Source organism: Acipenser ruthenus, chromosome 1 (genome assembly GCF_902713425.1).
Source record: "Acipenser ruthenus chromosome 1, fAciRut3.2 maternal haplotype, whole genome shotgun sequence".
NCBI lineage: Eukaryota > Metazoa > Chordata > Actinopteri > Acipenseriformes > Acipenseridae > Acipenser > Acipenser ruthenus.
Window position 1 is genome coordinate 45,741,151 of NC_081189.1, and position 27,403 is coordinate 45,768,553.

The window sequence follows — 27,403 nt, forward strand, 5'->3', positions numbered from 1 at the left end:
ACTAGGATTACTTTGAACATCAATATAGATTATTTTGTTTAATTCAATTTCACTCAATTAGCCTGATTTTGCAACACGTGCACCAACGCTGTGTTTGGTGGGAGGTTCTAATTAGAAACAGTCAGCGGACGATGCTTGAAAAACAAAAAAAACATGGTATCGAAAACATGGGAAAATTCCTGACATGTTTTTAGAAAAAAATTGTACACACAAATAATTACAATCATGTTCCAAAAAATGTAGCACAATGGAGCAGGAAGACCAGGCACCCATGTGCAAAAAACAAGAATACGACCGTGACAATCATGGTTTCAAACATACCCTTGGCTAATACATGACCGAAATATCTGTATATTTTTTTGTAAAACCTGGTTCCCAAAGAACATTTTCACAGACTGCAAGCCAGCAACAAAACCAAAAGCAGACGACTTCAAGAAACAGCTTCAAAAGATCACAGGTATGTTTATTTATTTATTTTTTAATTTTCTCTTCAGATTAAAATGTGCTGAAAAGTCTTGCATAGTGTGTTACTGTGCGGAAAGACAGAAAACATGTCATTAAATCTTTAAATATAAAATTAAAATTCGTAAGTCTAATTATCTTTGTCTAACTTCGTCTAACTTTAAATTAATGTTATTTGTCTAAATTAGTTATTTTCACAGTTTTAATCCGCTTTTATCTTGCGCTGTCTGTCTCTTTTTCTCCCGAGGCTGCTGCCCTTCAGCAGTGCTTTAACTTAAGCTCAGTAATATCTTGCTGTGTTCGGCAAATTTATTTATTTATTTTTTGTTAATTTACCGACCACTACTGCCTGTTTGCAGTAACTGGTTATTAAATATACAGTACAGTATATTTGTATTATTTTAGTATTTATATAATATTTTATATTATTTTTTTAATCTTGTTGATAGCCGCTTCTACTACTGAGGTTGGCCCCCTGGACCCCAGCACCTCACCTCACCAGAGCGTTGTTGTGCCGGTTTATTATAACTAAAAGGTTTAAAAAAAAAAAAAAAAAAAAAAAAACACTTTACAAAACAAAAGGCATGTTGGCCAAAAGAAACAGACAAATAAACAAACACTATAACAAGTAGCGGGCTGGTGTTGAACTAGCATGCGCAGCAATTGTTAATTTTATATTTATTTCTCCTCCTCTCTCCCACTCTCCACTCTGAACACCCAACCCCGAGTGAGTGATTTTTGCATCTAGATATACAGCTGTGCGGGGATTCAATTACTAATTAATCAATCATTCACTTGAATCCCAGCATGGGAACTAATTTGAGCACTCCCCGTGCTCACATAATATTACATACTTTATCTGCATGTGATGTGATTGCGCAATCCCCGTGCCTAAATTTATATATATATATATATATATATATATATATATATATGTATTTTAAATCGCTTGTGATACACAGCCCAATTTATACCCTGTGCACCAATATATACACACCACATACAACATAAAACAAAACACGTACTGGGGCGGGACACGCCGCCACAAAGTTAAAGAAATGATTAAAAAAAAGAAATTGGAAGATAAAAATCTGGTCGCTCTATCAACTGATGGTCCTTCCATGATGACAGGCTGCAAAAAAGGTGTAACCACTTTATCTAAAATGGATCATCCCTGCCTGGTTTCCACATATTGGCTCGCTCAATAGACTCAGCTTAGCTTCAGAAAAGGCAGCAAACACTCTGCCATATCTTGTATCTTACATAGCACCCGTAAATCAACTTCTGCTGCATGCTTGAGCACAGCAAAGAGGTTATTCAAGAGCCTGCAAAAAAACCTAAGCAGGTTTTCTTTACTCGTTGGTTGTCTTTTTCAGACACTGTGGAAGCCCTACAAGGTTACATTGGTGCTATAATGTCTGTTCTTGCACAGATCAAAGAGGACAATTACCAGAAGACAGTTGCAGCAAGTTGTCTGAAGAAAATGCGAACATACAGGTTTATGGCTTCCACCTACTTTTTGGCAGATGCTGTGGTAATTTTGGGGATCCTGTCTAAGCTTTTTCCAGAAGCATGGTGTAATCTTCACAGAGGCTAGACAGCAACTGGATAGCACAGTAGAAGCACTCCTTGCACTTACAGTTATTCCTGGACCGTACCTTGAAGGACTTTTGGCACCGATGCCAAAAGAAGCACCTGAAGGGGGCCAGTCTGTTTTTAGGACCCATGAATTGATGGACACAAAGGAACAAGGCGAGCAGTTTCTCAGTCTTCAGAGATCTTTCATTAATGCTGTAGCTGAACAGTTAACTAACTATCCCTAAAGGTAGTTTCCTGGAGACTGGTCAAGACTGGACCTCCGGAAAGCCACATTAGAGGAGCTACTACAAGACAACTATGGTGAATAGGTACTTGACAACCTCATTGCACACTACTGTGTTAGTTAGCCTAAGTGTTTGTGCACCCACAGCAGACCAAACTGGAGTGGTCGATCTAGCGTGGATTCTTCAGAGCGCACAAAGATAGTAACACGGAAGATTTTTATATAAAGGTTGTTCTACCTCAGAAGGATTCATGGCCAAACAAATACTCTCTATGCAATTTGCAACACTATATCTGAAGAGTGTGAGCAGGGATTCAGTGCTTATAACAACATCAAATCTGCAGAGTGAAACAGTCTAAAAATTGGAAACGTAAACAGCCTCGTGACAATATTAGGTCGAAGCTCTACCTGATCTTGGGCAGTTCGATTTTGAGATTGCTTTTCAACACTGGACGCTGAAAGACAGACAGGATTTCTTGAACACTGTCAAGAACAAGCCAACAATAAGCGGAAGATATTCCAGATGAACTTCCTAAATAATTATAGTAAAAGTAAAACCTTATCAAGAACACAATCAGACTACTTTTGACTAACTGATATTATTTGTGTTTAAGGAAACCTGTGGTGAGTGTGGTGTTTAGGGGAGCAGAGCTCCAGACTGCGACTAAAATTGTCGACTTAAATATATTTTTGGCAACAGTATTTTTTATGTTTAGGCGCCATTGGCTCCTAAACCAAAATGGACCGTTTCCTTAAAAAAAAAAACTTTAACACCAACAAGCAGAGCCGTGCTTTTTTTTTCTACTGATTACGCAATACGTAATACGTAAACACACCAATGTAATTTAACGTGCACTGCATGTGTGAGAGACGAGAATTTGTTGATGATTTTATTGCGTGACAGCTTATAGATGATTCAGACGATGAACCAGCAGAAAGTGCACCTTCACAGCAAAAAAAGCAAGTGCTGCAAGAATTTCCCTGGTTACGTTCAAACATGTATTGTGAGTTTTGCAGTAAAGCAGGGCCAGTTGTTGCAGTGAAAACTGATTTTATTTGTGGAACTAACCATTTTAAGAAAGAGTCTGTGAAGAAGCACTGTAAAAGCAGAAAACACAGACGTGCAAGGGACTATGTTATTGCAAAGAGTATTCCAACCCAGACACCAATAGCCAGATCAATGGTTCGTGCTGCTGAAGTAAATGAAGAAAACACATTTAGGGAATTAAAAATGAAATTCAATGCTGCTTACAGATTCTGAATATGAAATGTATAATAATTGTACATCAGGGACACGCAAACCCACAGCCCCTTTACCGTCTGACTGTGGCCCAGTGTATTTATTCCATTAAATCATTTTGTAACTTTGTTGACTTACTTTCTCATTTTTCACATAAATTAATTTGTACGGTGGAGTGTAATTACTTCTCTTCAACTTAAGTCTACAACTCATTTCATGAGTCTCCCTCTCCTTTCTCAAATGCACAAACCTGCTGCATTGAAAGAACCTATTCCCAACATAGGAGTCAGGCTTGTTGCTAGGGAGGTGACGTCACTGCCCTATGCCTTTTGCAACATTGCTGCCTATCTGCTACAAATGATCAACTCGTCGGCTAAAATAAAATCTGCTTCAGCAAGCAGATATTTAATTTGCTTTGTATTATTATGCAATGCATGTGTATATGGTAACAGTACGATATTAATACTTTGTTTTTAATTGATTTTTTAAGTTTTTGTTTGTGATGTGTACCGTGCAGTACGAAATCAAATTAACAGTAATTCTAAGAGAAATTGTCTATATTATATATACAGTATATGCCTATGTATATTGCAGCTAAGGGTTAAACTCGGATTATTCTTTAGTAATGTGCGGCCTGCTATAAACATGAGGTTAAACTAGTTTTCTGGATATGCGGCCCGTAATAAAGGTTTGGTTTTGCACCTTTGTTGTATATACTTCGCTAGCCTAAGTTTACAGTACTAAGTTAAGAAAACATTACAAAAAGGAAACCGAGTTCACTTTTAAAGCATCAAAAACAACACCATGAGGATGAGGAAGTGTTACAGCAACACTATTTGAGGACATTTGCAGTGGCAGAACAGCTGATCAAAGACAGGCAAGGCAGAGCAAGTCAGCATCAGACAGCATAAATGAACAGTGAGGCAGCACACAAGTGCGTGCAAACATTACGTTCGTTTTGTATCATTTTAGTGCTACAAACGAGCTTTCTTTGTAATTTAAGCAGTTGAATATGGAAAATCACATCACTCAAAAAGTGGCACCCAACAATTGGATTTGGCGCCTAGAATCTTTGACCTAGGAGCCATTGGCTCCTTGGGTAAAAAGTTAGTCAGGAGCCGTGGGGTGAGGGTTGTTAGACACAGTTCTAGGCAATATGTTTATTGTATTGTGTACAATAAAACAGTTTTACGGTTTTCTATACTTTGGTGTGGCTTAAGTTTTTCCAGTGTGGCTAAAAAATGTTAAGTTACTTTAGCCACATTGGCTAACTAAATGAGTCTTAGAGGGAATGTAGAAGTGTATTCAATTCCAAAATCATGACCAATGCTGCATCCTAAAATGTACCCCGTTTAAGTGTAATATTGTAAGTGCATATTACCGGTTTTACTGTGTAGCAGTGATACTTTTTATACAGTTAACCGAGCACTTGTCCATTGTGAACTGATGCAAACAGGCACAGCGTCAGGGACGTGAATGCTCTCAATACATTACCACACTAAAATGACTGCAAAAAAGGAAACCGAAAGACTTTTCATTAAGAGACTGGAAATGACTACGATCTGCTAAAATGATCACAGCATTTGTTAAAAGGTAAGTTGATCATTTCTGTTCAGTTTTCAGGTAGGCTAAAATTACATGTAAACATGTGAAGCATACAGTTTTCAGAACATGGTAAATTGTCTGCAATGTACATACAGAATTTAACAATTATTTCCATTAACTCTGACAGAAAGGTATTTTGTGAATTTGCATCAATGTGTATGGTTTACCACTTACTGTAAATTTAAATAAAATTTGATATAAACTGATGGTTCTGTGTTTATTCAAGTAGAATTAATTGTTGGCCTGAATTAAGTGAAGCCTCAAAGAAACAGTTAATACTGCTGAGTAAAGCATTTTATTACCGGTACTGTAACATTTTATAATAATTGGGATCACAGATCACCAGCTCGCTAAATTGTATACTCTGTTTAGTGTATCGATATTTGTGAAGGTTATATTCTTAAGCGTGTTAGACTGTACTATCTTATATAGTCCTGTTGAGTACTCACTGTTTCAATCATTGCTTTGGTCTTCTCAGTCCCAACTGGAACCTCGTTCAATCTGTACTGGTGGCAGAGATAGCTCATAACCTCCTCCGGGGCATCAATCAGCTCTCGCAAGAATGAGTAAAATCCGTAACGCCTACAGAAGACACAGGAAAATAGGAGTATGTGAAATATGGAATCAAATACTCCAAACACTTTGGTTCCCATTTTCACAAATGAAGCGGTACTTCTGTGCAGTAAACAGAAGATGTTATTGTACCTTCAAGTCACATTTTATAAAATCATTTTTTTGTTTGAGAAGTAGGTTTTCACTTGAGTTCAGGAGCTGCTCTTCTAGTTGCCTACCATAGATGCACATAACTACACTAGGTCAGACAATGTGTCTTTACAAAAGTAAGAGCAAGTGCCATCTGATGATCCGCCACTTTGGATCAGGACTGCTTTTGTTTTTCTGGCAATACATTGATGTGCACTAGAGGGCTGCAGCGCTTTGGCTGATCCAACCTACAGTACATAGGGTTATGGCAGGCAACTAATACTGAAGATCTACACCCGGCTAAAATCTAAATTAAACAATGACAATGCATATCAGTTAGGCACATGCAGTTTGTCTATGTAGGTTGTATATATAAAATATTGACATGTTCAATCCTAGAACAGCAGCATAGTTCAATGCCCATGATCAAGCTTAACCTAGAGCATGGGTGTCAAACTCAGTTCCTGGAGGGCCGCAGTGTCTTCTGGCTTTTGTTCCACTCAAGCTCTCTATTACTTAAATGGTCTAATTATTTGATTAATTGGACAAATTTAACACTTCTCTCCAGGCCTCAAAATATTTTACAGGTTGTGTACCTTGAATCAAGTGCATTTTTTAAATCATCAACTGTAAAAGACCTTGAAAAAATATTAAATGTGTCAAATTGAACAAATAATGATATCAATGAAGCTAATTGAGAGCCTATGTTGGAATGAAAACCAGAAGACCCTGCAGCCCTCGAGGACTGGAGTTTGACACCCCTGACCTAGAGAATACAAGTATGCACTGATGAAGTCAATATCTCAAAGCGTTAGGTCTTTATAATTTGGAAACCAAAAAAGTCACATGATCCCAATATGGCATCCATCTTAGGTCACTGGTTGTCCAAGTTCCCAAAAGACTGAAGGAAGATATGTAGTTGGCATCCATTATGGGGATGCTTAATGGAGTGGACTCTGGTACTCTCAAACTTGGGCCAAGAATAACTCACACAGAGTAAAACTTATTTCCCCTGATTATTTCTCTCTCAATAATGTTTATTAACAATTTGATAAAAAAAATGTATTCTATCCCCATGACTTACTGCAAGTACTCGATTGGTCTTGGTGGCGGCCTGTTTGCACATGACTGGGCAGGTGCGAGGACAGCATTTACCCTTAATTTCTGGGTGTCACGTATCTATAGAAAAGAGTATACACATGTTATTTTAGAAATACTGAAGTTTATATATCTTGAAAGAAGTTGTATTGCTTTTATATCCGTTTTATATTTTGGATTGTCAAAGGCAGCAATAGGACAATACAGGGCCAAGTATGTATGTTTCTTTTTCATTTATATACACCTGTACAGTTAGGCGATGAGAACTAGACATTTTCAGAATTAAAATTGTCAATGAAGAGTATTGGGCATTATTTGGACATAATACAGGATATTGGCATAGAGAAGGCTTCAATCTCTGAATATCCAGTATGTGCAAATACTACTGTTTATGCTGGTATAGCAACATGATTTTCAGCACACAACTTTATTCTGTTTATACCCATCAGGCTGCCTTTCAGTTAAACTATATGAATGACAATAAGAATATAATAAAACTGAGGAAAATGTACTAATACATGAAGGGCCATATTTTCAAAGCATTTACTGCTGTCTTTAATTAACTCCTATATTTTAAACAAGGAGTTAAAGACTGTAGTAAACTCTTTGGAAATATAGCCTGAAAAGTTTAACTGCACAATGATAAGGTAGAAAAACTGAAGTTGAAACCTTAGAAACACCTTTAAGGCATGAAGGTGTAATGCACTGTGCAACCAACCCCAATGAAACAGTTACTAATATTGGGCTCCAGTTGCTTGACTGGTAAAAGCTCTGCTGCATGGAGTACAGGGATAGTCATGAATGTGTGGTTCTAAATCATGTTTAATTTTCTTTTAAAAAAGACAAATCTTCTCTTCTCCCACACTAAACGAATCTATCGTAAAACCTCTCTCAAATACAAAACAAGGCCTTCTGAAGTGATCACAGCAGAAAGTGTGTCTAGTGGCATTATAACTTGCATGTTGAATTCAGTCAACCATGTATTTAAGATTAGAGGACCTTAAGGAAATTGGGAACAAAAATAAACTTTTCCTTGTGATTTACCCCCTCTAAATCTGGTTATCATATGTCACAAGGCTGGCTGAATGGTGACGTCAGAACCAGGAAATGAACAACACAGACAGGACGGATGAAATGGTAAATGCGCTTGCTTGCGCCAGTTTATTGTAAATAAAAGGTTTGAACAAAACACAACACAGGACACGTCACTTGCGGCCAAAATAAACAGACAAACAAAACGAACAAACACTATCAAACAGGGACGAACACTAAACAAACACGTACCGTGCTGGTCCTCCAGCACCACGTAGCAATTGTTCACTATTATTATTTTTTCTCTCCTCACTCTCCCCCGTTCCTTCGCCCTGAACACACAACCCCGAGTGAGTAAAACCTGCATCTATATATTCTGTTGTGCCAGGATTCAATTACTAATTAATTATTCACTTGAATCCCAGCACGTGAACTAATTCTGTGCAACCCCGTGCTCACATATTATTAAATACTTTAAATGCATGTGAAGTGATCCCTGTGCCTAAATACAATTATACATTTTAAACACTCGTGCTCATTACCCACATTATATCCCGTGTACCAACTACAATACACCAACATTAACACACGCAACATACAACATAAAACACAAAAATACACACAGGGGTGGGGCACATTGCCACACATATCCATAAAAGTAATGTCCAAATATAGAGCTGAGAATTGTTAAACATGTGTATAACCTGTGCTCCAACACTTAATTCTACAAAAGCATATTTATGACTACATTAAAAATGAAGGACACAAAAATTGCTTTATAAAAAAGAAAATCAAACTGAAACCAAGTTTACATAGGATCATAGGATCTTTAAGTGTCAAACACTCACCTCCTTCAGGAATATTTCCATATCTTCTTGTTTTTGAAATACAAAGGCCCTGAGATCATTAAGTGGAATGTGGTTCTCAATAAACTTTGCACTTCTAGGATCTTTCACACGTATCTGCAAACAAAAAAATAAATATAAATACTTCTTATTAACATTAATTTAGCCAACAATATTTTCCCAACCTTTCTGGGTGTGAGGACCCCTTCTGAACCTCCAAAAATTTAGCGGGCCACCATGTGCTACTATCGTAGTGGCACACAGCACCTATAGAAGGAAAGTCTATTCATTTGCATGTCCGGTTGGAGTGATGACAGTTTTAGCCTTAAATCTGGTTCCACATCCAGCCTGCCCCGGTACTTTGATTTCAACCCAACAAGCGCAGAAAATCCACTTTCACAAGAGTAAGTGGTGGCAAACGGCATCAGGTGCTTCATTGCCTTGTGGGACAGTTCCGGGTACTCAGATTGAACGTGTAACCAGATTTAGTCAGTCAGATTTAGTTGCGTGAAGACTAGCTTTAAAGAGCTGTCACATGAAAGCTCTGTTAGCCTGTCTTCCTCCTTTGATGTCATAAATTTGTGTGAATTTCACTGTCAATGTTCACAAATGGGTTTCTAATCAACTCGCTTTTGGAGTTGTGTTCACCGAGTTTCGTTTCTAAGTGGCGCCAAAGATTGGCTGGCTTCAAACGTTCGCTCGACAACACCTCATAACACACAGCGGTCGCAGCTCCTCTTTGCTACCAGTCCAAGTAAATCCCATTGCCATGTATGTATCGCTGTACTTCTGCATTTTGTGTTTGATCTGCCTCTTTTGCAGGGTTTCACTTGATAACACTAGTGGCGGCTCATGACTTTTTTTTTGTCAGATGAGGCACAAATCACAAAATAGTTATTACTACCCCTCACCCAATGGCTGACGTACTAGAAGTAAATTTACTTTGTTCAGCTGATCTCATACATGCCTCCGCTGAGATCATTTTAATGCATTCAAAATAGACTGCAGTCGCTACGTAAAATATACCCCCATCAATTAAAAGAGCAACATTAGCACTGTAAAAAACATACAACTTACAGAATGGTAATTACAAGTTGTTATAATCAATTGGCAAATCAGAACCTTAACACTGTGTATTATTTAGTTCTAGAAGTCATTACGTGACACCAGCGTGGAACATTCGCTATAAAAAGACACAAATACAATATCACAAAATCATTAACTCAAAACGAACAAAGCAGCTTGTCGTGTCCTGGCAAGAAATTGACAGTTTTACGTCGATTAAAAGAGATGTAGCCTTGCCTTATTTAGTTGGAAGGAAATATGTCTAACAATAGTTTGTTCACAGCGCTTCCTGCCACTTTATGGACTCCTTGCCACATTCATTTACCATCTTTCTTCAAAATCTCCAGTGCTAGTGTTATTCTGCCGCCCTTAACAATTGAAAGTCTCTCTTCTTGGGATCTTAATGTAAAACGTATTTTCCTCGGGTCGCATATAATATCAGATTCAACTAAAACCATTATTGAAAATTCAAACTGCTCCAAATCCAGTAGGTGCCTCACCAAGCTGTGGTTACCATAGGAATGCATTTAGAAAAGGACTCCCCAGCATGGGGAGTTGCCATGGTAACACGCAGCTTTCTGAGGCGCTCAAGGTTTGTGTCTCTTGCAGCAGTGCGGCAGCACAACATCATTCCAGCATTCTGGTGTAGCGCTTTTGCTACTGGTGAAAGACAGTTGTGACTTTTAAATAATGTCACTAGCGCTTCTGTGGACTTGCATGTATTTAATAAATACATGCTTAACTGTATTAAATATTTCTCAATTAAATAAAAATATGTAAAATGTTTTTTTAGCCTTTGGGAATTCTTGGTGAGGCCGTGCCTCATTTGCCTTGGCTGACAAACCGCCTCTGTACACCACTGCCACTTGCTTAATTTTCACTCACTTTCCTCTTCCAAGACCCTGTTTTTATCCAGTGATCCATTGCTGACACACTTCCCACTAACAGGACGAACCACGTGGGATTGCTTCGAACATGCGACAAGTTGCAGCATGTGACGTGATTTAGTCACCAGGACTGGAGTGCACCAACAGGACGTACGCCTGACTTTTAGCTATGTCAGACTTAAAAACCATAAACAAACAAGACTTAAAATGTACACCTAGTGCACCACCAGGATGTATGTGTGTGAGTTACACCTGGGCTTAACTCCTACGCCTCATAAAGAGTAGGCGTAAGGTAGGGGTGCACCGATAAAGATTTTCTTGGCCGATACCGATAGTCGATGGTTATCTACCCATATCACCGATAGGATACCGATAATAAATAGACAGTGAAGGTAAACTACTAGAACAAGACATAGGGCCTATATTTAAACTGTTTTATAATTATAAATGTAAAAAAAAATTAACAGATATCATTTACTAGTTGTATTTATGACAAAAACAAACAGGTATTTTTTACTTGTTGCATTTACTTCAGAAAATGAATACAAGGAGTAACGTAGTATTATATTGTGTGCTTGACAGTAATTTATACATTTAAGAACATAAGTTTACAAACGAGAGGAGGCCATTCGGCCCATCTTGCTTGTTTTGGTTGTTAGTAGCTTATTGATCCCAGAATTTCATCAAGCAGCTTCTTGAAGGATCCCAGGGTGTCAGCTTCAACAACATTACTGGGGAGTTAGTTCCAGACCCTCACAATTCTCTGTGTAAAAAAGTGCCTCCTATTTTCTGTTCTGAATGCCCCTTTATCTAATCTCCATTTGTGACCCCTGGTCCTTGTTTCTTTTTTCAGGTCGAAAAAGTGCCCTGGGTCGACATTGTCAATTTGTTTTACAACAGTCACACAAAAATAACATTGCATTTATACTAGTAAAAAACACTTCTGTAGAAAAAAATATATAATGTGACATTAACTTTTATAGCCACTTACTGTTAAACATTGCATACTATAACTTCGACCTCTACTCTGTACAGTAGAAAAAAATTGCCTACGCAATGTCAACTACAACAGTGTTAGTTAAATTCTTATTTTAAGCATACACTGCTTAAATGCAGCCATTATTTGCATAAATTGTTCACTTAATCAAAAACAAAAAGATGTCACGAACATATCCGGTTATAAAATTCAGTCAAACTTGAATTTGTTACTAAACAAGACGGCACAGTAATCAAAATGTCGCCGAATACACCCGCAACCAATCCAGATTAAGCAAGATAAACAAAAATTACAAAAGGTAATTCCCACTTAACGTTTAGAGAGCCCACAACTCCTTGGAAGTTAGGGCGATTATTGTTGTTGCTTCTGTAGTCTTGTTTTTAAAAAAGTGCTTTTAAGCTAAATTGTTTACGTTCAAGTATTTGATCAAGTGAGCTACAGAGGAGGACCTGAGGTGATGCCAAGCTGCCAAAGAGAGAGAGACGGAGCAGAGACAACGCAGAGGCAGTTTTGTAACTAACCACGCATTGATGCTGCATTTGAACAATAATTTGCCTGGTTAATACTATTTTCTTACAAATAATAAATACCCTATATTTATTACAGTTTTGTCAGCCTGAAACCAACTACAAAGCATTACTTAGGGTGAATGTTAGTCTGGTAACTGTATAGGCTACATGTACTCTAAACTACGAGTAGCAACAACAACAACTTAAACTATCAATGTTATTTAGGATTCAACCCTTTTTTTTTTTTTTAAAAGCAGCAGAATATTCTACTCGCAGTTCATTGTTGGATTTAATGTAGCATCAAGTCTGTTCTGCTGCACACAACTCGCTATCCTATTGTTGTCTTTAAAAAAATCAAAACACCGCTCTTTTGCTGTGGAGGGTATTTACTGCATTTTGGTGGCACGGTACACAGCACTGGGAAAATGTGTGTCCGTGTTCTTGTGTCAGAAGAGCGTCTAACCAAACATTAAATTCTGTGCTGGAAGAAATTCAAGCATGAATATCGGTGTGCAAAAACTGCCGGTAGCCGATTTTGTTTTTTTCCCTTATATCGGTGCCATGCCGATAGGCTAACGATTACCGGTGCACCCCTAGCGTAAGGATTTAGTCTCAAGTGTAACTTATTTAAATAATTGGAGCAACGTATATAAAAGCTAAATAAAAAATAAAAGTATGCTACTTTTAGTGCATAGATTCCAGTACCAGCGAGCATGGAGGCGTGAGCGTGTGCTGAGGGACCGAAGTAATCCTTTGGACAAATGTGTTTGAAAGGTTTCGTTTCCACCGATGCAAGTTAACGGAATTAATTGATGAATTCTCAGCCGATTTACAGCACGAGTCTGACAGGAATAGCACACTTCCCCCAGCCATGCAAACGCTTATTGTCCTGAGATTTTATTCCAACGGGGCATTTCAAAATACAGTTGGAGACATGGTAAATGTACACCGAACGACTGCCTGTCGTACAATTCGCAGAGTTCTGCTAGCACTACAATGACAACTACACAGGGATGTGTCGTATCCACATTAAAGAAATTGTCAATATAAAGCAAAAGTTTATGGTGAAATCAGGAATCCCAGGTATAGTTGGCTGTATCAATGTCACCCACTTCGGAATTCAAGCCCCAGCCCAGGATGAATATTTGTACATAAAATCTGAATGGTTATCACTCCCTAAATGCCCAACTTGTCCATGATGCAGACATCAACATTTTTAACTGTGTAGTGAGATGGCCGGGCTCCTTCGCAATCTTCTCCCAGCTCTCTGACCGATCCAGGGGCAGCTGACTCAGCATTTTGCTTAGCAGTCTGAGAGCCAGTAGATACTCAAACTCATAGTCTGACTCCAGCAAGGAGGCAGCGATCCAGAAGACAGTAGCCATCGGGTTACAGGGGTCAGTGGTAGTTTTCTTTGAAAAGGGAAGCCGAGTCACTAACTCCTCAGCTCCCTCATATTTCAGATTCAGATTAAACCGTCTCGGAAAAGGCTCAATACTACAGTAGTATTCTAAAAAGAACTTTGTGTTTGAGTCAAGGAAATTAGATGGTATCCTTCTCAGACATATCCACTGCAAAGATGGCTAATGACGCCAGTGTTAGCGTCCCGAACCGAAGGAGAACACCGTTACAACAATGCTCACATAGCCCCACGAAACATTATTATTAATTTCTTAGCAGACACCCTTATCCAGGGCGACTTACAATTTTTACAAGATATCACATTATTTTTACATACAATTACATTATTTTTTACACATTATTTTTACATACAATTACCCATTTATACAGTTGGGTTTTTACTGGAGCAATCTAGGTAAAGCACCTTGCTCAAGGGTACAGCAGCAGTGTCCCCCACCTGGGATTGACCCACGACCCTCCGGTCAAGAGCCCTAACCACTACTCCACACTGCTGCCCAGATTGAAAGCTGTATCGGTGTGTTGGAGAGAAGGTTTCACTGCTTACATGGGGAAATAAGAATGCACCCTGAGAGAGCATGTACCGTGACTGCTGCTGTGATTGTGCTTTACAACACGTGCATCCACAAAGGGGTCCCGCTGCCTCAGGAAGATGTTACGCAGGCTGTGGCAGCAGATGAGGAGAACATTCTGCACCTCCCAGGCGAGATCCGAGATGACATGAATGGACGCTTGGTTCGCAGTCGCAGCATAACTTATTTTTAAATGTGACTTTTATGCAACACTATATACAGTGTATATGTGTGTGTATATATATATATATATATATATATATATATATATATATATATATATATACACACACACACACACATACATATACATATACATATATATATATATACACACACACTACTGGTCAAAAGTTTTAGAACACCTCCATTTTTCCAGTTTTTATTGAAATTTACGCAGTTTAATGTCTCAATGTACTCTGAAATTAAAGCATAGAACAAATAAACAATTGGATAATAAAAAAGAAATCATGGAATCGTTTTGTTTAACAAAATTTAATCTAAATTTGACTCAAAGTAGCCACCTTTTGCAGATATAACAGCCGAACACACTCGTGGCATTCTTTCTACAATGGAAATCAAATATTGTTCAGAAAGTTCTTTCCAACACTTGCAGAAGTTCCCACAAATGTGTTGCACTTGTAGGCTGCTTTGCTTTAACCCTTCTGTCCAGTTCATCCCAAACCAGCTCGATGGGGTTTAAGTCTGGAGACTGTGCTGGCCATTCCATGATTTGAAGCCTACCGTCTTGTTCTTTTCTTCTAAGGTAGTTCTGACATAGCCTGGAGGTATGTTTTGGGTCATTATCTTGCTGTAGGATGAACCCCTGACCAACTAGGCGTATACCAGAGGGTGTTGCATGGCGCTGCAAAATGCTGTGGTAGCAGTTTTGGTTCAGGGTGCCACTCACTCTGTGCAAGTCGCTGACTCTGGATCCAGCAAAAGAGCCCCAGACCATCACGCTTCCTCCTCCATGTTTGACAGTTGGTGTCACACACCGAGGAACCATCCTTTCGCCTACTCGACGGTGTACAAAAACCCTGCGTGATGAACCAAAGATTTCAAATTTTGATTCATCGGTCCATAAGACCTTCTTCCAGTCTTCAGTAGTCCACTGGCGGTGCTTCATGGCCCAGGCAAGCCTCTTTTTCTTATTTTGCCATCTTAGCAATGGCTTTCTTACTGCCACTCGACCTGTCAAACCTGCAGCTCAAAGTCTTCTCTTCACAGTTGAAACTGAGACTTGCTTACTTCGACCAGTGTTAAGCTGTGCTTGAAGCTGTTGCCCTGTGAGCCGCCTATCACGCACGCTGTTGACTCTCAGAAACTTGTCTTCTGATTCTGTTGTGGCTTTGGGTCTGCCAGACCTCTTCCTGTCAGAGTTTCCTCCAGTTTCCAAGTGCCTTTTGATGGTGTAGGAAACTGTACTCACTGACACCTTGGCTTTCTTTGCAATTTCTCTAAAGGAAAGACCTACACTTTTAAGGGTTATAATGGTCTGTCTGTCTTCCTTTGTTAATTGCCTTTTTCTCGCCATTATGAGAGCAATATACTACTTCCTGCAGTACAATACTGTCCAAATAATGCTTAAGAGGGTGTAGTAACAGTCTGTTCCAACACTGCTTTTATACATACAGAGGGTTTGTAAGTAATCAACAAAAGTTGGGACACCTGTAAGAATTGTTAGCATCAACTTTCAAGGCTTAATTTACTTCCATTGCTGCAGAACAGCTGTAAGTTGTTAACCCATTACTTGTTCCCTGAAAAAGGCCTTTTTTGTATAACTCTGAAATGTACATTATTTTTCAGTTTTTGGTAACCTAAACTTTCTTTTTAACCTCTGGCAGTTTACCGCTTACCTTTGTACCATTTCAGGTTGTTCACTGGACTTGAACTGCTTAAATTTCAATAAAAACTGGAAAAATGGAGGTGTTCTAAAACTTTTGACCGGTAGTGTATATATATATATATATATATATATATATATATATATATATATATATATATATATATATATATATATATATATATCAGGTGAACCTGTAAAGTGAAGTCCATTTTTATGTTCTAAGTTAATGTATTTCATTATTTATATATCTAATCATTATCTATATCAAATATAATAATCCTTGCATAGTGTAAAAATCGTTTTATAGGTCGCACTGGCGTAAAAGTCACTTCCCCCTTCTTGCACACAGCGCAACATCGATCAATAAAGATACACAGGTTTAGTTTTGAAATAACCCTTGTTTGCAACATTTTATTCCATTAATAATTTTAGTGTTGTTTTTTAGTTAAACTGCTAGAAATGTTTTTCAAAATTTCAAACATTTAAAAAGTAATAATTAACACAGCATTAAATCAAGTTATACATCCCACATCACATCTGTATTAACCTACCGGTATTTTATTTTAGCTTATCAAGTACCCAAACGAGTTCAAGAACATATCATCGTTGCTTTACTGAACATTTCTTTCCAAAACCACTTAGACAACTTATAATAAATCCTTTCAACCGTAATTGTAATATTTTGCCACTGGATCACTTTTTTGCTGTGGAAGCGATTTGATCAATTGAGGGTGGGAATAAGGAAATTCATAGAGACTGAAAGCAAATTAAAACTTAATTAGAACAGTGGTTTATGTTTATACCAAGCAACATGACCTGAATGCCGTAGATCCTGAGAAAAAAATTCAGGTTAGGTTGACAGTTACGTTTGGTGAACCATAACTGTGATTGCAGTAATCCCATTGTGGCACCAGTACTGTAGTTTAATATTACACACACCGACGCATACGTCGCACCAGTGTATTAGTCGCTCCCCCCTTTTAAGGGCCCAGCAAAGATGCCTAGAAAATCAACTCAGGCCGGTTGATTGTAACGTTTAAAAACATTTGTCTTTGTCTTTGTCTGTCTATCAAGTGAAAACAAGTATAGCAATGTTGTTTAAAATATGTATTAATGTAAGATTTAATAACTAATATTGCCACTGTAAATAATAATAACAACAACACTGATTTTTATTTTGTTGGGGGGGTTATAAACAGAAAATACATTTTTAACTAAACAGAGAGAGAGAGAGAGAGAGAGAGAGAGAGAGAGAGAGAGAGAGAGAGAGAGAGAATTAAAGAAAACATCTATTACTACATACAGAGAATCCTGATCTTTTTTTTCCATATAGACTGTCTACAAAACTAAGAAGGACTGCCTCTATCCTGTCAGTTGCAGTAGATTCCATCACACTTCATCTTATGTTTTACAATTTCAATTTCCATACTTAGTTTATTCTCAAGTTCTATCTTCTCTTTTTCTACAATTAATTTCTGTATGGGACGCCAAGTTCCGGATTTAACTTGCATCACGTAATTTTTCATAGCTTTCATAGAGAGAAAAAATATATATAATTATTTCCAGATTTAGCTTAATACATACATGTTAACAAAAACACTCACATTTTCAAATGTGTACTTTCAGATATAATTTATAAATATTGAAAACTTGTATCACAAATTCAAGATTTAAAGCTGACATGTTAAATTTGGGAATCCAACAAAGAAATCTGTGAGAAAATACATGGAACTTAAATCTTTATTTTACACTTGGCATCCAACATTTAGCTAACAGACATATCCGCATGGAACTTAAATCTTTATTTTACAGTCCGAAATACATGATCTTTCAGAATTCAAGCGTTTGATGTAGGCATTCCATGCACAGAGGAGGCAGGGAAGCGACAGCAATACTGCCAATTGGGCGGTTTTTCATTCCGGTTTGCGGGAGAAAAGATTGTAGGCGGATTGTCTATTTTTGGGCAGTTTTAGCAAAACGCTGCAGGTTTTTTACTTTGTATTTTTTATTTTACAGAAAGAAAAGTGTTTTGTCAAATACAGGATATCTGCCATGACTGACACAACATATCGTATCAGAATCCGATTGACGCACAGATACAGCCCCCTCGCCTGTTTAAATGGCGCAGACTCATTTGCATGTTGTTAGCTTCAACTTTAACAAAGTTATAGAGAGTAACACAACCTGGGGACATACAAAGGTGCATGTACATCCGTTCAGATATGTCACACTTTTCAGATAACTTTGCATTGCCATTTCACAGTGTGTACTACTTGGTATGGTCATTATTTAGGACAAGGTAGCATGTTGGGAACTGACTGCTTTATGGTGAGCTAAATTTTGAAGGCTCTGTACATACTGTTGATAAAGGTCATTGGTCATCAACTTTGTTGTCTAATATCTCCAATTTTGAATTTATAGTTGTTTGCACTGCTAAAGAGTTGAATATGGCATTAGTATTGCTACTAATACCTCATTTTATGTTACAAACAGAAGGCGATCAGCTTTTGAAAATTCAGGGAAACACTAAAATAAACCTCTGCACAGAATTAGACTCACCACAAGCATCATGGGCTCGTAGACTTTGCCTTTGAACCGCTCTTTGTTTTCTCTTAGCCATGTGAATGCCTTATAGGTGTCTAGATACCTCTCCCGAAGTTTCTCCTGTTTCATGTTCATCATATCTTCCAATTTCTTGGAGAGATTAGCTAGTCCTAAACAAGATAAAAAACATTTGGGCCAAAACACGATGTTACTTTGTTTACATTCAATTAAAATAAAACAAACTACTCTTGAATTACAAAACTAAGTACAAATGAAAACATCAATTCAAGAATTATTCAGTTGCATAAAACTATGATCCAAATAACATTTTAGTGTCGGGCCACGTTTTGATGGTTGTATCAATTCTTTATTCAAACTGAAAAACAAAATTACTTGTAGTAAAAAAAGAAATAATAATAATAATAATAATAATAATAATAAATTGCATATAAAAACAACCAGATTGACATTGAGTTTTTATTTTAAAAAAATACTAACAATTTACACAACCTGAACTTTTTCAGACAATAGCTTGGTGAAATAATCTCAGCTACTTTTACAATATTCTTCTTTGTCTACTAGGTCAGACAATAAAATCAGACCAAAATTTACTGCAGCAACACCGAAGATGTGTCCCAAGTTGAATGCGCCTATTTCAATCACAGCATGATAAAAAAAGATGCTTAAAAACAACACAGTTCAACTCTGTTCCAATAGTTATCCAACTGAAAAAAAAAAAAATTGAAGTTGCAAACGTTCATGAAATATTTGCAGTTGTAGGGACAGTGGCAGAACTGCAAATTCATACAAGTTCCCCTCACATAGATGCTTAAATTATCCAGAGCAAGTGTCCCGCTTAAATAAAATTCAGTGATTCGAGTACATGACAGTAAATAAAAATAGAAATAAAAGTTAGTATTTCAGGCAAATGGTTATCAACAAGCATAATTTATTTAAAAAAAAAAGAAAGAAAAAGGTTCCATACTTCTCCTCTCACTCTCCTGGTTGTCCCTCTCTCTCTTCAGGTCTGTGCGCTCCCCGTCAGCACTGGCCTTCTCCTCTTGAATCTGCCGCAGCTGGCAGTTGATGCTATCTATCTGAGGCTGCACGTGGTCCAGGTCTCCGATGCTGCTCAGTTCGCTCTGCCAGTCCTTGATCATGCGTCGCGTGTTATTAATCCTCTTCTGCCGGTCCGTCTCTTCGTCCCGCTTAAGATTCAGTGCCTGCTGTATATCTTCAATCTGGTTGAGGAAAAAGAAGAAGCCCTTTTTATAGTCCATTATAAGGCAACCATAAAACAACAATCCAGTGGTTTAATCCATGTCAGAAGAAATAGCCCAAGAATGTAGTGACTCAGTCAAGTTACAGTTCAACAGGGAAACAAATAAATAGAACTCTAGAAATAGTCCAGCATAGTTGATCTTAAAACAACATAAAAAACAAAACCATTTTATTATACGTTTAGGGCTTCTGATTTTCGGTTTTAACTGATAAAACCCGATAAAACACCCCCGATACAAAAAAAATAAATCGGTGGATAGCCAATAAACACCGGAAAACACCGGAAAAACTGTGGAAATGGCTAATCTATTCATGCTGACTTTACCCGTTTCACATTAACAAAAATAAAACCTACTACAAAAATAATAATAAATACATCTCCCAGTGCTGCTGGGCAATGTCCCGCCTTCCTGACTTGTATCTATCATTGATTAGTTCTGAATACTTTAAACCCGCCCCAACTACTGAGTGACAGCACATTCCTACATTTCTATTGGAGACTCCGCTTGCGAGATTTAAAACGGGATTACAATAAGGATGGAAGCTTGTTAGCAGGATTTAAAGCTGTATGACAGTTAAAATAAGGAGGATTTAAAACAGAATTGTGGCAAAGTGTACAAAAATGCCTACACACAAAACCCCCAGAAGAATGTGCCTGTGACCATAAGGATTTCATTCTCGAAGACAGCAAAGGAAAGAAGGTACAACTTAAGTGTGCAAGTACTGTCGAGTTACTATACATATTTTGACCAAAAAAAACAAAAACACTCAAGCATTTTGGAAACTAACCGAACACTAATTTCATACATTATATCAAAAACGAAAGCCCCCGAAAAAAACGATTTACATAAAACTCAAAAATAGCTAAAGATAAGCACCGAAAAATACAATTAATAAAACCAGAAAAACAGAAGCCCTATGTGTTATACTGTCCTCAAACAAGCTATTTCATAAACTATACTAAAGGCATTACTTTTTTTCAGTATCTCCTCTAGCTCTGCCTTAACAAATTTTGTTTATCTTGCTTTTCCTTGGCAGTTCTTCTCATACTGTTTGATTTGGAAATGAAACTCAGCTGTCCAGTTGTTTCCGCTTTCTCTGAGGATCGGTCAGCTGATTGAGAGGGCTTGCACAGCTTCCTCCACTGGCTTCTTTTTGCCTTGATGTTTGAAACCTCCTCCATCAAGTCGTTTGTGCTTTCCCTTTATGGTTACAAACAAGGGCTTGATTTTAACAAGGTAAAGACTTGCAGAACAAGAGGCAACTCTGCTAGATATATCTTGTGTGTATTTTACAGTACATCAACACCAACAAAACGAAAAGCTCTTTTCGCAAATAGCGGTTAACAACAATTACTACTTCAGGGTTCTCACCTGGAATTTTTCACAGCGTGGTAGTGGGAGGAGCAGGGGCGGGGCAGGGGCGGCAAAAGAAACAGAGATCCTTGCAACCCCCTGCAGGCGAGGCAGGACAAGTCATGCACATGCTTACGCTTTGTGGAAGTAGCTGTCAGCATATATAATATTCTATATCTATGGTTGTCAGTAGGTAGATGAAGAGTCTTCGTCATAGGATGACGTACTCCCTAGCAACGCATGGATGCCATTCCACGGAGGGGAAACTAGATTTTTGCCAGTGTTATTATTTCTTTCCGACTGAGAAACCTGTTTTTACCTTTCAAAACATGAAGGATGGCCTACGATTATTTGGATATAATTAGTGCTGTTTTTATTCTTATTTCAAAAACAGCATAAATATTAGGTTTTCTAAACATTTTATTTTTAAATTTACGACTTTTTTTTTTCAATCGTAGCCTAGTGCATAGTAGTAGTTTCTGCATGTGAGTTGTATTGTATTATTTGTATTTAAAATATAGGCTACTTATGGATTACTAAGAAAAGCTATACTAATAACGTGCATCAGCTCACATTTTAAATATTCTAATAAACTTTACTGTGATCATGTAACTGTGGAGTTTTGCTTTTGCTGTCGTTTTTCCGATATATATGGTTGTTGCACCATTAAAAGACATAACTTGCACTTTATCACACGTGTGCTTGCAAGGATAAGTGGAAAACTCTTTTGTCACTGTTGTTAAATAGTTAAGGAATATACAACATAAACCACTTATCGCAAGTAAAACTGGACATGTACTGTGTCCCACATTTTATATTTTAAAACCTACATACTATATGAAAATCTATCTATGGGAAACTGAAGTCATACAAAAAGATTGTTGTAAAATTGTGGAACTTTGGATTTTTTTCTGAAGACCTTGAAATAAAAAAGATTGAGTATCTCAAAACTGTTTGGAATACACATTACTGATCTTCATCTGAACGATTTATTTATTTAACCCAGCTTGTTATGCTGGCATCCAAACGGAAAAAAATGTTATAAAACAATATGTACAGACCAATTATCAGAATCATGTTTCGAAAGTAGCCCAAAGAATACCAGTCACCCCCGTACACACAACTAAAATATGACTGTGATACCGGGAGGAGAAGCAGTCATGGTTTCAAACATACCCTCTGGTCCCGAAAGAACATTTTCACACACGGCAAGCCAGAAACATGCAGTTTCAAGATCACAGCTTTTTTATTTTTTTATTTTTATTTTTAAAATGTGTCGAAATATATTTTGGAAACTGTAACAGAGTAGATTCGAAAGAGGAATAATTTAATAAAATTGTAAAACACATTTATTATTTTAAAAAGAAGGATTAATCTCATTATGATTTATTGAGTTTTAATGTCAGAATCGGTGGATTATAACTGTCAGTAGTCACAGGTAGAAAAAAAAAAGGTTTTTTAGGAGTAGTGGCTGTACAATCCTACTAATATTATTAATCACATTAGTACAATCTTGTGTAACTAGAGCTGCAATTGGTCAGGGAGGCATTAATATTAACATACACTAATAGCACTGTCTACTGGCACAATTTTGCTTTACCGTTCTGTAGTGGCAAGAAAACCGTGTTAGTCAAAATAATGTAAAGGATTATGCAGTACATGAATATCTCTGCAAACAGATTCAGAATCTATAATGACGTTTCACGTGGGACTAAATTTGGCATTTATTAAATGAGAATCAGAGTTATGCAATTTAAATAGCCTATAATATTTATGTGTATTGTAAATGGTAGGGTCTGGCATTTAAATATCAACGTGTTTTCAAATAAAATACACGTCCTGTTGCCTTGCTGAAACAGATTGTTCAACAGCGCGGCAAGAACCCTGTATTTTAAGTGAAGTATCAAAAGCAGTCAGAAGTGAACGCTGAGGAAGGTTTTACACAACACCGGTAAGGCATTTTAGTGAACGGGTTGAAACCATCCATTATATAAACATGGGACATTGAAAAATACACCTCTTTAGACAACACACATGCCATAACCATATTTAACAAAAACAGGAGATTAGGAAAAGATTGGTGATGTTGAACAGCATTCAATCTAATGATAAGCCCCAATTGCTCATATGAAAAAAAAGAAAATACTTAACCTAATTCTCGTCTGATTACACAAAGATATATATGCATGTGTTATACCAGTTAAAACAATCCCTTTCATGGCAGGTGTACAATTGCAATTGACATTTCCGTTGCCGGAGGCGATATAAATGATTGTTAAAAGGCATGTGGAGGTAAAGTTATGCGTTTCCCCGCAGACAGACGACACCAATACTTTCCCTAATATGTCGTGTTTTTGTTAAATATAGTTACGACATGTGATTATTTTTTTGCAATGTCACATGTTCATACATTATTTATGGTTTCAACGTCTTTCATTTAACTTCCTTACCAGTATTGTGCACAACCTTCCTGACTGTTCCCTCTTCCTGTTCACTTTTGACTGCTTTTGCTACTTTACATAATTGTAATTGTTCTTAATTTGCGGAGAAATGCTTAAAAAAACAACAACAAAAAACACAGCTTTTTGTTTTGTTGCTATCAAAATACTGTAAAAACAGTAAAACACACATAGGCTCTACATCTACCAGATTTGTATTTCTTGTTTTACAAACATTTGTATGGTATTCTCAAGCTTAATTAAAAAAAATAAAAGTTCATAGAAAATCACTGGACATTTCAAAGCCTGTACCTTGCACACTGGATCCGATAACGCATCCGAATTTAACATGAGTCTAAACAGAAAAATACCATCATGTGCATTCCCTATTGCACCTTGCACACGGAGTCCGTAATTGTCCTATGACGATGACGCATCAATTTTGGAATCGAAACAAGTTCGATTTGATGTGCCTTAAAAATGACATTGACCAATGAAAAACAACTGGGAAGACACGTGGGTTCTAGCAGTACCCTGAACAAAATGGAAAATCTAATAGTGTGTACCGCCAAACAAAAATTACTATATTGAGAAGAACGGTAGTTCCTTGTACAAGTTAGAAAAACTTGTTTGAAACTTCCGAGTCTCTATACAGCTCAAAGAGTTTTGCTGTTTTCACCATGTTGCAGCGGCAAAACTAAATCACTTAGAATTACCATCTGTACCAGTACCAAAAGTCTGAAACTTTCTTACATCAAATATGAAAAAAAAAACCTAAATACCTCTTAACACAATGAGATATAATTCGTCAAACTACGGTAAAATTGTTCTTCTTCTTCCGTTTACTTTTTAAGGGTGTGTAGCGACTTTTCAAACAGAAAAGCTAAATAACTGGACATCTACCAATCAGGTGATTCCACATGTTGGTCAACATCAAAATAAACCAGGGAACACAAGCAGTTTGATATCCACACCATTTATATTAAACAATGTATTTATGTTTTAAAACAGCACATATCGCACAAAAAATAAATAATTTTAAAAAAATTACCGTTGTTTGAACTTGCAACATAACATCCTTGAAGAGCACACAGACTTTGCCCACTGCGCCACTGGGCTGTTGTTGAAATGCGTTCATTTTTTAAGCTTACATCCCATGCCTGACCAGCTTTCGCTGAAAACCTGAAGGTTCCGCTCAATTTCCTGTTTGAAAATATCCAGTTTCCTGTTTGTTTGGTAGATACCATAGAATGGAATTGTACACAAGAGTGGCATGTAGCTTCCTTGTCTAAATCGCTGATCTCTGATAAATTGTAGTTCCTCGTTTAATTAAAAATAAATAAAGGAATAATTTATTTGGTAGAAATAAATAAATGATTTAAACAAATGCATAGAGGAATAAATACATTTAGAAAGAAATATTTTTAAATAAATAAATGTAGAAATGAATACATGTTTATATTATTAATGTATAAATAAATTAATAAATAGCAAGCTAGAAAACTACATGCCATATGAATTGATATGGCTGATGCGTTTATCCACAGCAGTTGACATTTATATACCTATATAAAATGTACAAGTTTCATGTAAATTATATATATATATATATATATATATATATATATATATATATATATATATATATATATATATATATATATTGAGAGGAACGGTAGTTCCTCATACACGTTAGAAAAACTTGACGGAAACTGCCGAGATTTAGTTATACAACGAGACACTAGCGATCTGTTGCTTGCAGCATCTGTGGAGCAGCAGTTAGAGCACTGTGCTCCTGATGGGTTGAGAGTTCAATCACAGGTAGAGGATACGCAGCTGCTTTACCTAGACTGGTCCAGTAAAAAAAACAGATGGTATAAATGGGTAATTGTATGTCACAATTGTAAGTTGGCCTGGATAAGTGTGTCTGCTAAAAATAATAATAATAATAATATTTGTGTCTGGTTGGTACTTGGATTGGTGACTGCCTTGCAATACCAGGTACTTTAAACTTTTCTTTGAAGTTTTACTTGTTTACAATAACAAATAGTAGATCGAACAGCAAAAATTAGCTGATTTACTTTAAATTTATTGATGCCAGCTCACTGTGCTCATCTTAAATAATTCCCACTTCGCTTTGCTCGCCTTAAAAAAGATTCCCGGGTCGCTGAGCTCACCAGCTACTCACTGTTATTCTCTCCTAGCAGAACCTTTCATCTCTGATTCCATTACAGCACACCATGCCGGTGCGGCGTGCTGCTCTTTCACTTTTCTACAAGGCACATGAGACGCACTGTTATGACTGATTTTATTAATCGCTATTGAAATAATTGCATAAGAGAAATTATAAATATATTTATTTCACGCCTCCACCTGCTGTTTTAATTGCATTTGGATCATTCCAGACACCACCTGATACGTGAGCGCAACAAACTCAGCAATGCACTGATCATTAATACATTTTAAAAACACAAAACATCAAACTCACAGCATGTATTATATTCGGGCCGGGACATTTCAATTTGATGATAATAAGCACAGTGTGACATTAACAAAAGTGACATGAAATTTGACTGTATTATGGCTACATCTGTCTTCTTTTCATACAGGTAGTGGACAAAAAAATGTAAACACTTGGGTAAATGAGGGACACCAAGTATATTGAAAGCAAGGGCTAACACACAGGTGTGGCTCATGCGTTAATTAAGCAAATAACATCCGAGCATGCTTAGAGTCATGTATAAAAATGCTGGACAGGCCTGATTGCCTACAATTATGGCTAGCATGGCTGCAAGAGGAGTCCTCAGTGACTTTGTAAGAGGGGTCATTGTTGGGGCGCATTTGGCAGGAGCTTCGGTGACCAAGACAGCTCAACTTGCTGATGTTTCACGAGCAACGGTGTCTAAGGTGATGTCGGCATGGAACTCAGAGGGAAAGACATCATCAGCAAAGGGCAACAGTGGGCGGAAACGCATACTCCAGGATTGTGATAGCCATGCATTAATTCGAAGTGCAAGGCAAAACAGACAAGCAACTGCAGATCAATTGACTGCAAATTTCAACCTGGGCACGACCAGTCAGTTTCATCAAAAACAGTCCGCCGAGAACTCCACAGAGCGGGATACCATAGTGGCCCAACGCCTTATTAAGTGACTTTACATTGGTGTTTCCAATGTAAAATAATTTAACTGCAATCTGCTGAACTATTTGCATTTGACTTGGTATTTGCATATTCTGAAATATAAGAATTTGCATTTGAATTTAAAATCATGGGAAAGCTTCAAAAATATTTTAATTTCAAATGCATTTAAATACTTTTCAATAATAATGCTCATAATAAAAGTAGAGACTTTTCAGTATTGCTGGTAAAGTTGATCAACCTGAAAGATGCAAACTAAATGACACTTTTGAGAACTTCATGTTGATTAAACATAACAATCAAAACAAGTAGAAAGAATAATTGTGCAATGCACACATATATAAATATATACATATATCTCATCATGTATGTCAGTTTTTCACAAACCCGGTCCTGCGGGCCCACTGTGTGTACTGTTTGTGTTCTAACTGAGTTCTCAATTATTGAATTGATCCCCCAATTTAACTAACAATTAGTGAATTTATGCAATGTTAGACATAACTTGAAATATCCAACTCTTTTGGCTGCTTTCAAAAACCCTG

At 37.1% G+C, this 27,403-nt stretch overlaps 1 protein-coding gene across 1 annotated transcript in view; it reads right to left on the reverse strand.

Annotated features, from left to right (window-relative positions):
- Nucleotides 1–27,403, reverse strand: part of LOC117421090 (structural maintenance of chromosomes protein 5-like) — a 100,169-nt gene that overhangs the window by 41,427 nt on the left and 31,339 nt on the right. The window contains exons 9-13 of the mRNA XM_059025726.1: nucleotides 19,634–19,889; nucleotides 18,664–18,818; nucleotides 8,810–8,923; nucleotides 6,916–7,010; nucleotides 5,579–5,711 (exon numbers count right to left, since the gene is read on the reverse strand). Coding sequence (XP_058881709.1) covers nucleotides 5,579–5,711; nucleotides 6,916–7,010; nucleotides 8,810–8,923; nucleotides 18,664–18,818; nucleotides 19,634–19,889 — 753 coding nt within the window. The remainder of the gene's footprint in view (nucleotides 1–5,578; nucleotides 5,712–6,915; nucleotides 7,011–8,809; nucleotides 8,924–18,663; nucleotides 18,819–19,633; nucleotides 19,890–27,403) is intronic.